Source organism: Dermacentor albipictus, chromosome 9, assembly GCF_038994185.2.
Source record: "Dermacentor albipictus isolate Rhodes 1998 colony chromosome 9, USDA_Dalb.pri_finalv2, whole genome shotgun sequence".
NCBI lineage: Eukaryota > Metazoa > Arthropoda > Arachnida > Ixodida > Ixodidae > Dermacentor > Dermacentor albipictus.
In genome coordinates this window covers 124,316,357-124,330,727 of record NC_091829.1, presented here as the reverse complement: position 1 = coordinate 124,330,727, position 14,371 = coordinate 124,316,357, and the positions used below count along the sequence as shown (strand labels likewise).

Here is a 14,371-nt window from a genome sequence, read left to right as displayed (position 1 = left end):
GCCCGAGTCAATCGAGGCAGGGTACATTAAGCTCCGTGTTAGGCCATATGTGCCAAACCCCCTGAGATGTTACAAATGCCAACGTTTCGGCCACAGCTCGCAGAGCTGCCGAGGCCGCCAAACGTGTGCAAAATGCAGTGCCCATGAACACACGTCTGAAGCTTGCGCGAACTCTTTGCATAGTGTAAACTGTGATGGAGAGCACGCCTCGTACTCGCGGTCGTGCCCATCTTGGAAAAAAGAAAAAGAAATTGTCAGGATCAAAGTGAAAGAAAATATATCATTCAAGGAGGCACGTAGGCGGGTGGCATACCTGCCTAAGAACACATATGCCGAAGTGGCACATCAGGGGGCAGCGCCACAACGGCGCCCGGCGGCTGTCCGACCCACACCCAGTGAGGCGGCAGTGACGCCATCCGCCCCCTCGGCGGCTGCAGCTAACGCTGCTACGCCAACACAGCAGACGGGGCCATCGACCCCGAAGGTGGGCGCAGCCGAGGTTACCCCAACCTCCCCCGCCCCATCCAGCGCTGGCAACGGCCGGCGCAGCCAGATCCCTCAGGGAGCCCCATCGACCTTCGGGCTGGTGGGCGCAGGGGTCTTGCCCTCCAAGGCGGGACTCTCTCTGAAAACTTCTCGCTCGAAAGAGCACGTGTCCGGCGCCTCACGAGAGGCAATGGACACTACACCTATCCCCACGGCGCGCCAAGCGCCTAAGGAGCGGCGAGGCTCCCTCGAACGCTCCAGAAAGGGCAGAACCCTCGTTACAGGGCTTCGAAAGAGCTCTGTAACCTAAGGCATCACCTCCCTTTCCGTACACACACCACTTACATTAAATATGGATACACAAATTATTCAATGGAACATCAGAGGTCTCCTTAGAAACCTTGATGACTTGCAAGAACTCATCCACAAACATAATCCAAAGGTGCTGTGTTTACAGGAAACACACCTAAAATCCAAACACACAAACTTCCTCCGAACGTATGTTAAGTTTTGCAAAGATCGCGATGATGCCGTCGCATCATCCGGTGGTGTTGCGATTTTCACTGATAAAAGTTTAGCCTGTCAACCTTTACAGCTGCGAACGCCCCTTGAAGCAGTGGTGGTGCGAGTTGTTCTGCTAAACAAACTCATCACTATTTGCTCGCTTTATATACCCCCACATTACAAATTAACCAAACATGAATTTCAGTCCTTTATAGATGAATTGCCAGAACCTTATGTTGTTTTGGCGACTTCAATGCACACAACTACCTGTGGGGCGACCCTCGTATAGATGCGCGAGGACGCCTTGTTGAACAGCTCCTTTTCTCTTCTGATGCTTGTCTTCTGAATAAGAAGAAGGCGACATACTATTCTCTTGCAAACATTTTCTTCAATAGATCTTAGCCTAGTCTCCCCGTCACTGCTGTCTGAACTTGAATGGGAAGTTAACGACAATCCTTATGGGAGCAACCACTTCCCTATACTACTAAGAATATATAAAGAAAACGAATGTCTACCACAGGCTCCTAGGTGGAAAATTGATATAGCCGACTGGGAGAAATTCCGAACTCTCACCAGGATCTCATGGAATGACATGTCCTCTTTAGGAATTGATGCTGCTGTGCAGTATTTTACAGCCTTCATTATAGATGCCGCATCTAAATGCATATCTGAAGTAAGTGGTTTCGCATGCAAACGGCGTGTCCCGTGGTGGAACGACGAATGTAGGACCGCCCGTAAGAAACAAAACAAAGCATGGGGATTGCTACGCGCCTCTCCCACTGCGGAGAATCTTATTAACTTTAAAAAAGCAAAATCCGAAGGCAGGAGAATGCGCCGACAGGCCAGAAGAGAGAGTTGGCAGAAGTTTTTATCGGGTATCAACACGTATACAGATGAGGCCAAAGTCTGGAACAGGGTTATTAGGATAATAGGGCGCGACAAGCACAATCACTGCCTCTGGTAAACACACAAGGCGATACCCTGCAAGATCAGGCATACTCACTTGGGGAGCACTTTGAGAGCGTGTCGAGCTCAACCCATTATTCTCAGTCCTTCCTCAAATATAAACAAACAGAAGAATGTAAGCCACTAATTAGAAAATCCAGACAAAATGAACCCTATAACCGGCCTTTCAGTATTGCCGAGTTGAGAGCTGCCTTGAACACATGCAAAAGCACTGCACCGGGACCTGACAGAGTGATGTATGACATGATCAGAAACTTGCATACTGACACACAAGTTACACTACTTACACTTTTCAACACTCTGTGGGCTGAGGGATACCTCCCATCTACATGGAAAGAGGCGATTGTGGTTCCTGTCCTGAAGCAGGGAAAAGACCCCTCCTTGGCGGCAAGTTACCGTCCGATAGCTCTAACAAATTGTCTGTGTAAGCTTTTTGAAAAAATGATAAATCGCCGACTTATTCATTTCATTGAGCTCAACAATATGCTCGATCCTTATCAGTGTGTCTTCCGAGAAGGGCGGTCGACTACCGATCACCTTGTGTGCATTGAAGGAAATATCCGCGATGCATGTATACATAAACAGTTTTTCCTATCGATATTCCTCGATATGGAGAAGGCATATGACACGGCATGGCGTTACGGGATCTTGCGAGACCTGTCGGAAATTGGCATCCGTGGAAATATGCTGAACACAATTGAGAGCTATTTGTCACATCGTACATTCCAAGTAAAAGTCGGCAACGCACTGTCAAGTCCCTTTACGCAGGAAACTGGTGTACCCCAGGGAGGCGTACTCAGCTGCACTCTCTTTATCGTTAAGATGAACGCACTACGTGCATCACTGCCACCGGCCATTTTTTATTCCGTATACGTAGACAATATACAAATAGGCTTCAAATCCTGCAACCTCACAGTATGTGAGAGACAGGTACAGCAGGGCTTGAACAAGGTTTCCAAGTGAGCAGACGAAAACGGATTTAGAATCAATCCCCACAAAAGCTCTTGTGTTCTTTTTACTAGAAAGAGAGGCCTGGTTCCAGATCCTTGTGTTAAACTGAGTGGACATCAAATACCTATCAACAAAGAACACAAATTTTTAGGTATTATACTTGACTCCAAGCTCACTTTTATACAGCACATTAAATATCTTAAGGAAAAATGTCTAAGGGCAATAAACTTGCCTAAATTTCTATCCCACTCAACATGGGGTAGCGACAGGAGGTGTCTGATGAATGTTTATAAGAGCCTAATTCGATCACGATTGGACTATGGCGCCGTCGTATATAACTCTGCCGCTCCGAGCGCACTAAAGATCCTAGATCCTGTCCACCATCTAGGTATCCGTTTAGCCACTGGCGCTTTCAGAACAAACCCGATTGAAAGCTTATACGCGGAATCAAATGAATGGTCCCTCCATCTACAGAGAACTTACATCAACCTTACTTATTTCCTAAAAGTGCACTCCAATCATCAACATCCATGTTTTAACACTGTTAACGATATGACATGTACTACTACACTTTTCCATAACCGTCCCTCTGTAAGACAGCCTTTCTCGCTTCGTGTGAGGGAGCTTAGTAATGAAATACGTGTCCCACTCCTCGAGCTTCGCCTAATGCATCCAACCAAGTTGTTACCACCTTGGGAGTGGCAGATCGTAGAATGTGACATATCCTTTTTAGAAGTAACAAAATATGCACCCGAGATTGAAATCAGAATGCATTTCCTAGAACTCCAGCACAAGCATTCCTGTGCAGAGTGCTACACAGACGCTTCGAAGTCAAATGCCGGGGTATCCTATGCAGCCGTCGGCCCATCCTTCTCGGAATCCGACGTACTGCATCCGTAAACAAGCATATTTACGGCCGAGGGCTACGCATTACTCTCTGCTGTGAAGCATATAAGAAAATCAAAACTTCCAAAAGCAGCGATCTATACAGACTCCCTAAGCGTCGTGAAGGCCTTGATGTCAATCTATACGCACAAAAATCCTGTACTTAATGAACTCTACACCGTCTTTTGTAAAGCGTACATATCTAACCAGCGTATCATTATATGCTGGGTGCCTGGCCACAGAGGCATTGAGGGTAACGTTCTGGTGGACGAGATGGCCACGTCAATCGCATCGCAAGCTGTTAACTCTACCGCTGCGGTGCCTGTCACAGATCTGAGACCTTTCTTGCGAAGGAGATTGCGAGACCACTGGCAACGCATGTGGGACGCGGAAACGGATAATAAGCTCCACCTGATAAAACCACAGTTAGGATTCTGGCCCTCTACTACAATATCGCGCCGAACAGGTGTCCTATTTTGTCGTCTCAGAATAGGACACACGTTTGGCACCCATAATTTCCTACTCACCGGAAGTGAGCCTCCAACCTGTGGTAGATGCAAGGAGAGGCTGACCGTACTCCACGTCCTCCTGGAGTGTCGGGAAGCCGAATCTGAGAGAAAGAGACATTTTTCATTAGCGTACCGACAGCACATTCCTCTTCATCCTGCAATGCTTCTTGGTCCAGAACCACTTTTTAATACAGACACAGTCCTAGGTTTCATCAGAGATGTGGTCTTACATGTTATTAGTCCCATGCATACGTAGCGCCTCCTCTCTCCAAAGGATGCCACTGCGATAATTGTTTTGCATAGCACATGCCTCCAGACCCTTGTGTTTCAAGGGCCCTAAGGAGGCAGTAGTGCTCTAGCATTTCTTATAATCTGCTATATTTTACCTATCCTATCATTCGTTTTAAATGCATCTAAATGTTCATAGTACAAGTCATACGTCATCGCCATAATTTTATTATACAGATTTTACGCACTTTAGTGCGTATATTTTAAGGCCCCTTTACAGCCATGTCACACCAACTTCATAGTAATCATAAGTACACTGCAAACCCATTAGCACAGACATGGCGCTCTTTGGCCATACGTGGCCCTGGCGCCAAAAAAAAAACCCATACATCATCATTAGCAAACAAAAGAAATAAAAGAGTGCAGTCTTTGGGGTATACTAGCCTGTCGATGAGCCTGCGTCAATTGCAATGTAAATTTTTAAAGCTGTCAGTGAATGAGACATCTCTCTATAGAGGCCACAAAAGTGGATCCTGCTCCAGGTCCCTTTGGAAATGTTGGTTGTACACTGGAACTTGTAAAACCCTGTCTAGGGAGGCCTTCTCGATCATTGTCAGGGTGAGTTTAGTATGTCACCCAAACCACAGTGGTGCGTTGCACAGAAGAACAAACTCAGTCATAGCGGGCCATTTAATTCACACAAAAAATGTGCATCCTGTTCAATCAAGATTTTCTCTGCGAATGAGATGTCTCATTGCATAAAACTGACATGGGGAGGACATGTTGTCAGGCTAGTTCATGCTTGTTTAACATAATGCAGCATTACAACACAGCCAGTGAAAGACGTGTCACAGGCACTACTAGCAGCTTCACTCAAAAAGCTAATCACAATATTTTTAGAAGGTCTCTAGGCGGTTAACCAGACACAACCTAAAAGGGTAACTCATGGTAAGCTGTTCTTGGGCAAGTTGGCTGGTACTTGGTGAAGCCATTGTAGCACAAATAAAACAAGCACAAAGAACAGAAGACCGGTTACCATGGGCAGTACATTGACAACTTATCTGTTACAGTCCCCTAGAAGACGAAAAAAGAAAATGTACAGAATAATACACAAGGCGATCATGTTGGCGATTAACACACCATCTAATTTGACCTATGTAGGCCCACCCACGCTTGCTATAGACCCCCAACAGCACCAAAATCTTTCTGCGATGATTTACATGATGTTCTAAACAATCTAACTGTTCGGTGCCCTGCGTCACCTTTGTTTATTCTGGGGGACTTTAATTTTCCTAGTATTTTGTGGAGAAGTGATTTCGTGTTCCGTGCCCTGGCAAAAAGCTCTTCCGAGGATGCACAATTTCTGAATATCTGTTCAGACTTTAACTTGTCACAGTTAGTACATGAACCCACTCATACAACTTCTACATCATCTAACATCCTGGACCTTATTTACACCACTGTGCCTGACATTGTTTCTAAACTGATTTACTCCAGGGTGTAAGTGATCACTTGATCATTAATTTCACGTTGAAAATGCATGTATCTTCCAAGAAGTGATCTAAAATTATTGTTGACTATAACCACGCTGACATACCCTCAATTACCGGTCAACTGGAAATGTTTACCAGTGACTACCTTAATAAATTTGATGAACGCTCTGACGAAGAAAACTGGTAGCTCTACAAAAATAAATTTCTCCACTTGATTAACCGGTATATACTTCAAAAGCAAATTCCTTATAACTCGCGCTCACCTTGATTCAACAATTCCCTTAAGTGACTATGCAACAAAAAGAAACATATTTTCTGTCGTGCCAAACATACCAATCTTGCCAATCGCTGGGATGCTTACCATCGTGTAGAAGCCGAGTACATTTATGCTGCTAGCAATGCTAAAAAAACCTATTTTAATGTCACACTGCCATCCCTCTTACTAATGAACCCACGTAAATTCTGGTGCATTGTTCACAACAAGAAACTGACTCTATTCATTTAGTTCATGTTGATGGCAGTGATGTTGATGAAAACCAGTGTTGCACTGTGTTAAATGAAGTGTCTACCTCATTTTTTTGTGATAATAACCTTGCCGATTTACCGAATATTCCTCATTCTTTGTTTTGTGCTATGGATCCCATAATACTTGATTGAGTTGGTATTACCCGTTTGATTTATAATCAAAAGATCTCATCTTCTGCAGTTCCTGAGCTTACTAATTCAAAAATGTTAAGATGTACGGCATTATTTTCATCTGTTATTCTATCTAAACTGTTTACTCAGTCAGTACAGCACTCATCGCTTACGGACTGGAAAATTGCGAGGGTTGTTCCAGTCCATGAATCAGGTAATGCAGGTTGTCCCGTCCCGAGAACTACCGACCCATCTCATTAACTAGCTTTCCATGCAAACTCTTAGAACACATAATATATTCTCACCTCATCGATTTTCTGGAAAGCAACTCGTTCTTCCATCCATCTCAACATGGTTTTAGAAAAACTTTTTCATGCCATACTCAACTTCTTTATTTCACTAACGATTTGTTCGCCGCCTTAGATCAAGGATTCGATATTGACTGTATTTTTTTAGATTTTGCCAAAGCTTTTGACACCGTACGTCACAACCTACTTATCCATAAACTTAATCAGCTTAATATTGACCCAAATGTGTTGTCTTCGATTAAGGAGTTTTTTTCTACTCAAACTCAATATGTCACAACCAATAACTATTCATTTGCTTTGTCAACAGTTACATCCAAAGTGCCACAAGGCTACGTCTTGGGGCCTTCACTTTTCTTGATTTATATTTTTTTTTTATTCAGCATTGATTCAGACACAGTGAAGGTCTTGGATGGCAAGGCTAAAGGCAGTACATTGTCTGCCTGACTAAGGCCCTGTCACCCATACATTGCTCAACAGTGTGGTAGCATATAACATACAGATAGTATACACACATATCAATAGCGTGGATTAGACGTACATAGCATACATTGCAAACATACGTGCATTAAATACAACAATAACTATACAACTTTCTAAGCAGAAACCGTTTAGGATCAACAGAGTAATATAAGCACAAAAAAACTGTATACATAATATATATATATATACATATATATATATATATATACATATATATATATACACATATACACACACACACACACACACACACACACACACACACACACACACACACACACACACACACACACACACACATATATATATATACAAGCACAAAATGAAACGCACTTAAAATAATTGTACATAAGACACACAAAAAACCAATTAGCACAATGTCAATCAGAAAGGGAAAGCAAATATTTTTTCATGGCACTTTTAAAGCAGTTTAATGATCTGAAGTTTTGCGCGATAGTGATCGTGTTAGGATGTGCATTTATGAAGGATGGGACTAAGTATGCTAATTGTTTTTTACCTGATCTCCCTACCTGCGTAACATCATCATCAATTAATCTGTGTGCAGACGATGATGTAGTATACCGAACGGTCACTAACCCTGGTGATCAAGATAAACTGCCAGGGGATCTTTACAATGTATCACTCTGGTCTAATAAATGGCTCATGAAACGTAATACTAGCAAGTGTAAATCAATGCACATATCACGTACAGCCAGCAATGGCAATCAGTGCAGATATGTACTTAGTGACACTTTATTAGCATTCGTTACCTTCACAAATATCTTGGTCTTCACATAACTAATGATCTCTCATGGGATATGCATACTAATTATATTACTGCTAATGCTAATTGCATGTTAGAATATCTTCATCGTAACTTTTCTACCGTTGTACTTTGGTAAAATTGACACTCTACCAAACCCTAGTTCGCTAAAAACTAGAATACACACCTGCCATTTGGGATAACAACCAAGCATCACTAACCATAAACCTTGAAGTGCTTCAAAATCAAGCAGTTCGCTTTATTTTATCCAACTATTCCTGCCAATCCAGTGTAACGTATATGAAAAGAACCCTCAATCTGCCAGATCTTTCATTACATCGCAAATGTGCTCACCTTTGCCTATTCCACAAGGTTTATCACTCTAACCACGTGCTCAAGGATCAACTTATCACCCCACCTTTCTACGTTTCATCCCGTTCTGACCACAGATATAAAGTTGCCATCCCCTCCTGCCGAACGAACAAGTATCATGATTCTTTTTTTATCCCGCACAAGTGTCAACTGGAGCCACCTGCCTGCTTCCATCATTCAGATCACAGATACATCTTCATTCAAAACAGCAGTCTACCACACTATCGCTTAACGTTTTCCTTTATACCATTGTCTGTATATTACTTTGCTTTGTTATGTACCACTCCTTTCTGTAGTGCCTTAGAGCCTTGAAAGTATGTATAAATAAATAAATAAACAGTGGTATAAAGTAAACTGTGCCTGGTGTGCATTTCCCATTTGACCTGGCTTGCTTCCTCTGGCATCCATGCTTTCTGTTTTCGCATAACAGTGAGTTTTTACAGCACCTAAAAGAACCACAGCTATGTTGTGCCTGCCTGCCACCTTCCTGATGTCTTTGAATGGGTAGCGGTCATCGTGTCCGGTCTTTTGCCCTTCATGTTTGTCTTATTTATGCTTCAATGGCTTCACCCATTACCCAGCATGCGTCAGTATTTAGTGTCTATTTGCTGCTGTAAGACGATGCACAGTAGCAGAGCAGCTTTACGAATCCATATCAGAATCGTGTCACCAAATGTCCACTGTATATGCGTGGCAACCACGTCTCTTGTCTTTCCTTCCCATCGGCAGGTGGTGAGCTGTACTTGGAGCTCACAGAGCAATCCTCACAGCCAAAGCACGACGTCTCCCTGATCACTGGCAAGATAAGAAGCCTCGGCATTGAGGACAACACGAAGGACGAGGGCAGCACCGCCCACGGTGCACTCGTGGCTAAAGAGGCCACAGTCGCTGTGCCCGGGCTCCACATTGCTGCTGCAGGTATAGCTGTCTTTCCTTTCAGTGTGTTTGTCACTGGTGGGTGGTTCTGAACAGGTTCGAGCATTTTGAGTGAACAAGTGCGGCGCGTAAAACACATAGTTCTAACTAAGTTGCATGTGCCAGATATTATGGTGCTGTGCACATGGCAAGGAGACCACCTTTCGTCTAACCAGAGAGAGAGAGAAATGAGATGGGAAAAGCAGGGAGATTAACTGGAAGAGGAGCTTCTGGTTTGCTATCATACACAGAGGGAAGGGTGAGGGGAATAAGTACAATGGAAAGAATACCATAGAAATAAAGCAAACGCGCAAGAAAAAAAAATAGAGGTGGTCGGGAACACCCGGGAGAATCATAGTTCAATAGGCCACTCAAACTCAAAACTTCAGTAGTGCCTCGGCTGTCTTCTGGAGTGACGACTATAGACCATGTCTACCATAGAGTTTTTCTTAAATATTACTAGAGAAAATCTATTGTCAAATGCCTTTTATTGCGTTTTAGAATGCTGCAAGGGAGGCTGTGTGGTCATCAACTAAGAGTCCTTGGTCGTGCCATTTCGCTCTCTTCGTCTTCGCTCGCTCATCCAAACGTTGATATGATAATAATAATAATAATGTTTCTTTTGCCGTCATACATGTTAGAAGGGAGGGCAGAGGGAAAAAAGCTGCTCGCAGGCAGCTTGATGAGCCCACAACCCCTGGTCTGTTTATTTTGGCAAGCACAGGGTCGAACAGAAACAGATTCTAATTACAATACAAACCATAGAATAACATGAAGTCACTGCGAAAGGAAGTATCCGGAATCAAGCATAAGGCGAAGATTCTGGTAAAAACTAGAAAATAAATCAAAGTTATCTAATTTGTAGGCGTTCAAAAGAGAGGGTAATGTGTAGGATAAATGCTGTTGTCCGGTAGTAAGATGAGTATTTGCAAGAAATTGTAAACTATTGAGGTTATGTCTTATTTCTGTTTTAAACTTCACGCTCAGTCGGTACTTATATAAGCTGTGTATACTAATTATTCTAGAATTGTGAGAAAGTTGAGCTGTGTGGGATCGGTAAGGTGCATTGTAAACATGACGAAGGTATTTCTTCTGCAAAAGATGAATGTGTTGCAGGCTAGAGGGCACTGAGGTTCCCCATATGAGTTGGCAGTAGTGAAGTGAGAAAAAAAAAGGGAGTTATAAAGAAGCAATTTAGTTTGTGGTTATAGCTGATGTTTTAATCGGCCTATCATACCGATGATTGGGGCTATTTTTGTTGTTAGTTTATATGATCATCCCAGAACATATGGCAAGAGAAAATTACGCCCAGACATTTGAAACTCTCTACAATATCTGTGTTGCGGAAGTTCAATACTATGGGTTGGTATGGCAGAATGATTTTGTTAATTCGTCGGAAAATGACTGCCTTAGTTTTCTGTTCATTTATACGCATAGAGTTTGATATTTCCCATTTTCCTAGTGCGGTCAAGGTTTTGCTACATGGGGATATCATTTCAGAGGTATTCTTTCCTGAAAAGAACATAGTAGCGTCATCTGCATAAATAATAAATCTTACATCAGGATTTATGTTTACAATCTCATTAAGGTACAAATTAAAGAGGAGAGGTCCTAGTATGCTACCTTGTGCCACACCAGTTTGGATAGATTTAATTGCAGAAAAGGAACTAGTTAGCTGAACCACTTGCTTTCTCTGGGATAAATACAACCGTATTAGTTGCAAAGCCTTACCGCGAACTCCATATTCATCTAATTTTTGCAATAATATGTTACGATCCACCAAGTGGAAAGCCTTTGAAAAATCGACAAATATGCTAAGTACCATACACTTCTTTTCAAGCTGTTCAAGTATAAATTCTTTCTGTGCAAGAAGTGCCAGTTCAGTTGATTTATTTTTGGTGAAACCATATTGATGTGCAGTAAGCAGTTCATACTTGTTAATGAATTTGGATAAATTCATTAACGTCCAAATCGCCCAAATCATTTCGGTTGCCTTTTTTATATATTACAGCTATAATACTTCCTTACAATATTACATATATACTTCCTTAATACTTCCCCCCTCTAGTGAACCCTCAACACATCTCAGTCAATTTTATGTTGACATATTCAAATGCGTAATCACTCTGGTGCCTTCAGAACACGACCATAGTGACTGTATGGTATACAGTTGGAAGCGGCTTGCGACTGTTCTGATTGCTGCATTCTTTCGGGTATCCCAGTTTCAGTGCGCAAATCTGCGCATGCATTGGGAGACAGGTCAAAAGCCGTGGGTGCATCTTCTGTTGGACGCTCGACACCTGTACTGAGTAGGGGTCTTGTAGTAGTGAAACGGTTGTCTTCGAGTGAGTCATTCCCTAGACAAGAATAATAGGCTGATTCTTGAACTGCATTTTCAATCAACGTATATATGATCCTCGTGACGCCTGTGCCACCAGCCAGCCTGGGTCATCGTTGCAAAAGACCTCTTGCCGCATTCTTCAACTACAGTCGACTTTCGTTGCAATGGAACGTCCATTTTATCCAAAGTCTGTGATACAGTAAAACCTTGTTAAACTGTATCCACTTAAACAGTAGTTTCGTTTTAAAAGTAGTAAAATGAAATTATCGACCCAGTGGCCACAGAACATAATGCGTTTTGTATCCGCATAAACCATACCAGCTTATCGCATATGTATCGGTTAACACATAGTGTTTCCACTTTTCGTCACAAAATCATGACGGTACGTCGGCCCGACAGAGCAAATGAGCCTCGTAGATTTTAATGACCTCCAAGCGTAAACGCAGAGGGTGCTTGGAAGGGTGAAGCCACATCAACATCACTTTGGTGCTGTGCCCCAGAGTCAGAGCATTGTGGCCCGCGTTGTGGTTTCGGGCAAGCTAGGACAGAAACCGGATGCTCAGTATTGAAGAAAAATTAGACATCGTTCATGTCGTCGAACGTGGCACGAAGAAGTCGGTGCTGGCACGCGAGAGGGATCTACCGTTGACAGGGGCGTAGCCAAGGGGGGGGCTTATGGGGCTTCAGCCCCCCCCCGAAATTTTTTCGTGCTGTTATGTGCCGCCGACCAAAACAACTCCCGGCGCCGGAAATCATGCTCAATTTTGTCTAAAATGTCCTTAATTCACGCTCGAAAAGACATTTAAGAGCGAACATTGCGAAATCAGGCTGTATTTCGCGGCAATGCCCATGCATCGGGAGTCGCATATCGTAACGCAAGGAGCCCCACCGATCACACAATTTCAAGGGTGTTTTAAAGGCGAGCTGGCTCGTCTCGGCATCTCGCGGAGGCCGTGGAATCTACGGAGCGCTTGGATTTAAATTCTGAAACTTTGTGGGTATAAAGTTCTCATAACATTTTGATGCGAAATGTGCATTGACATTTCCGAAGTCGTGCTTTAGATTTTCAATTACAGAACTTTGTGGGTTTAATGCTGTTGTAAACATTTGACGCCAAAGGTGCATCGACTTTTCTAAAGTCGTACATCGGGCCATACAACGAGACAAGCCAAATCAACATACTATCAGACAAGTTGACAAAGCACGCAGCGAGGTCCGATGAGACAAAGCGTTGTGGTGGTTCATTTGTGCCGTCCGGTCACAGAAAAGAAATGAAGATTTTTTTTCCCACCTGCGCCAAAGCATCCATGTCAAGACACTAAATCCACCATTGTAACTAAGTTCTTATTTATTTTTCTACCTAGACTTTTATTCGCGAGGATACATTGAGCCCCTTCGTCTTCTTTTTTTCTTTTGTTCTCGTAACCGGCGAGCTGCCAATCCAGCCAAAGCGCATGCGTTTTTCTCGTGCTGCATCGACAACCGCGCTACGCACATGGATGCGCGTCCCTTTTTCTCTGTCCTACTGCATTTTCGCCTGGCAGTGTGTTAGACGCTTTCTGGCTAGCAGACGAGAAAAAGAAACAATGCATAGTCGCTCGCCGCCAGCACTGCGGGGACTCGACGGATTGCAATGCGTTTCCTTGACCGCAACCTCTCCAGAAAATTTTGTCTCGCTGGTGTAGGATACCGAGCAGTGTGCGTACGGTTTTCTGTGGACCAAGCGTCACACGTTTTCTTCGATATTCCTTCGGTAGCCACACTAGGTGCCCAAAGTAGGCATTCGATTGTAGCCAACATGCGTTCCTTTGCGTTATTCTATTTCACCGCCCCCCACCCGATAAAAGAAAAAAAAGAAGACATTGTTGCGGCGCAGCGAATTGTCGCATGGTGAAAGTTCGATTTTGTTACTTCTTTTGCGGAAAGTAATGGGCCATGGGACGCTTCAGTTGCCGGATACTATTATATTATTGCGATGGCAGCTATATGATGACTCCAGGCGCATTCTTGCTGTTGCCCGCATGTTCCGTATAAATAAAGGCCAAGGGCGATAACATCGTGACCACGCGCCGCATGCTCTATGTGCAAATGAAAGCGTGGGGGGGGGGGAAGGGGGAGGGGTGAGCCGACGATGAGTCTTGTGTGCGCAAGGGAGAAAAGCGGGGAGGAAGCGCGCCGCCTTCCGTCGAACGCGATATATTTTGGGAGTTGAGGAAGGGGGGAGGTGTGATCTGTGAATCTGTGGTTGCGCAACCTGTTTATTTACCTTGTTTGACGCATTATATATAGTGACGTTTTCTTAGGTACGTAGATTTATTGGAGACTTATACGTATATTTAAATATCTTGTTGCGAGGTTTTGTATATATGCGCAGTTAACTTTGTTTCCAGTAACAATTTTTTTGCCCTGTATCAAGCTGTATCTTCACCCCGCGCAGTAATGGTTCGGTTAATTATTTTCGAGGCATGCGCGTAGCACATACGCATCTCATTTACAAGTGACATGCAGAGGCGAGGCTAAATATTCTTTAATGC

The 14,371-nt window shown here is 43.5% G+C and overlaps 1 protein-coding gene across 2 annotated transcripts in view; it reads left to right on the top strand.

Moving 5' to 3' along the window:
* The window catches only part of Dph2 (Diphthamide biosynthesis 2), a 78,326-nt gene that overhangs the window by 33,893 nt on the left and 30,062 nt on the right, over positions 1-14,371 (top strand). For both annotated transcript variants that reach the window (XM_065452557.2, XM_070525355.1), the window contains exon 5: positions 9,311-9,499. In XM_065452557.2, coding sequence (XP_065308629.2) covers positions 9,311-9,499 — 189 coding nt within the window. The remainder of the gene's footprint in view (positions 1-9,310; positions 9,500-14,371) is intronic.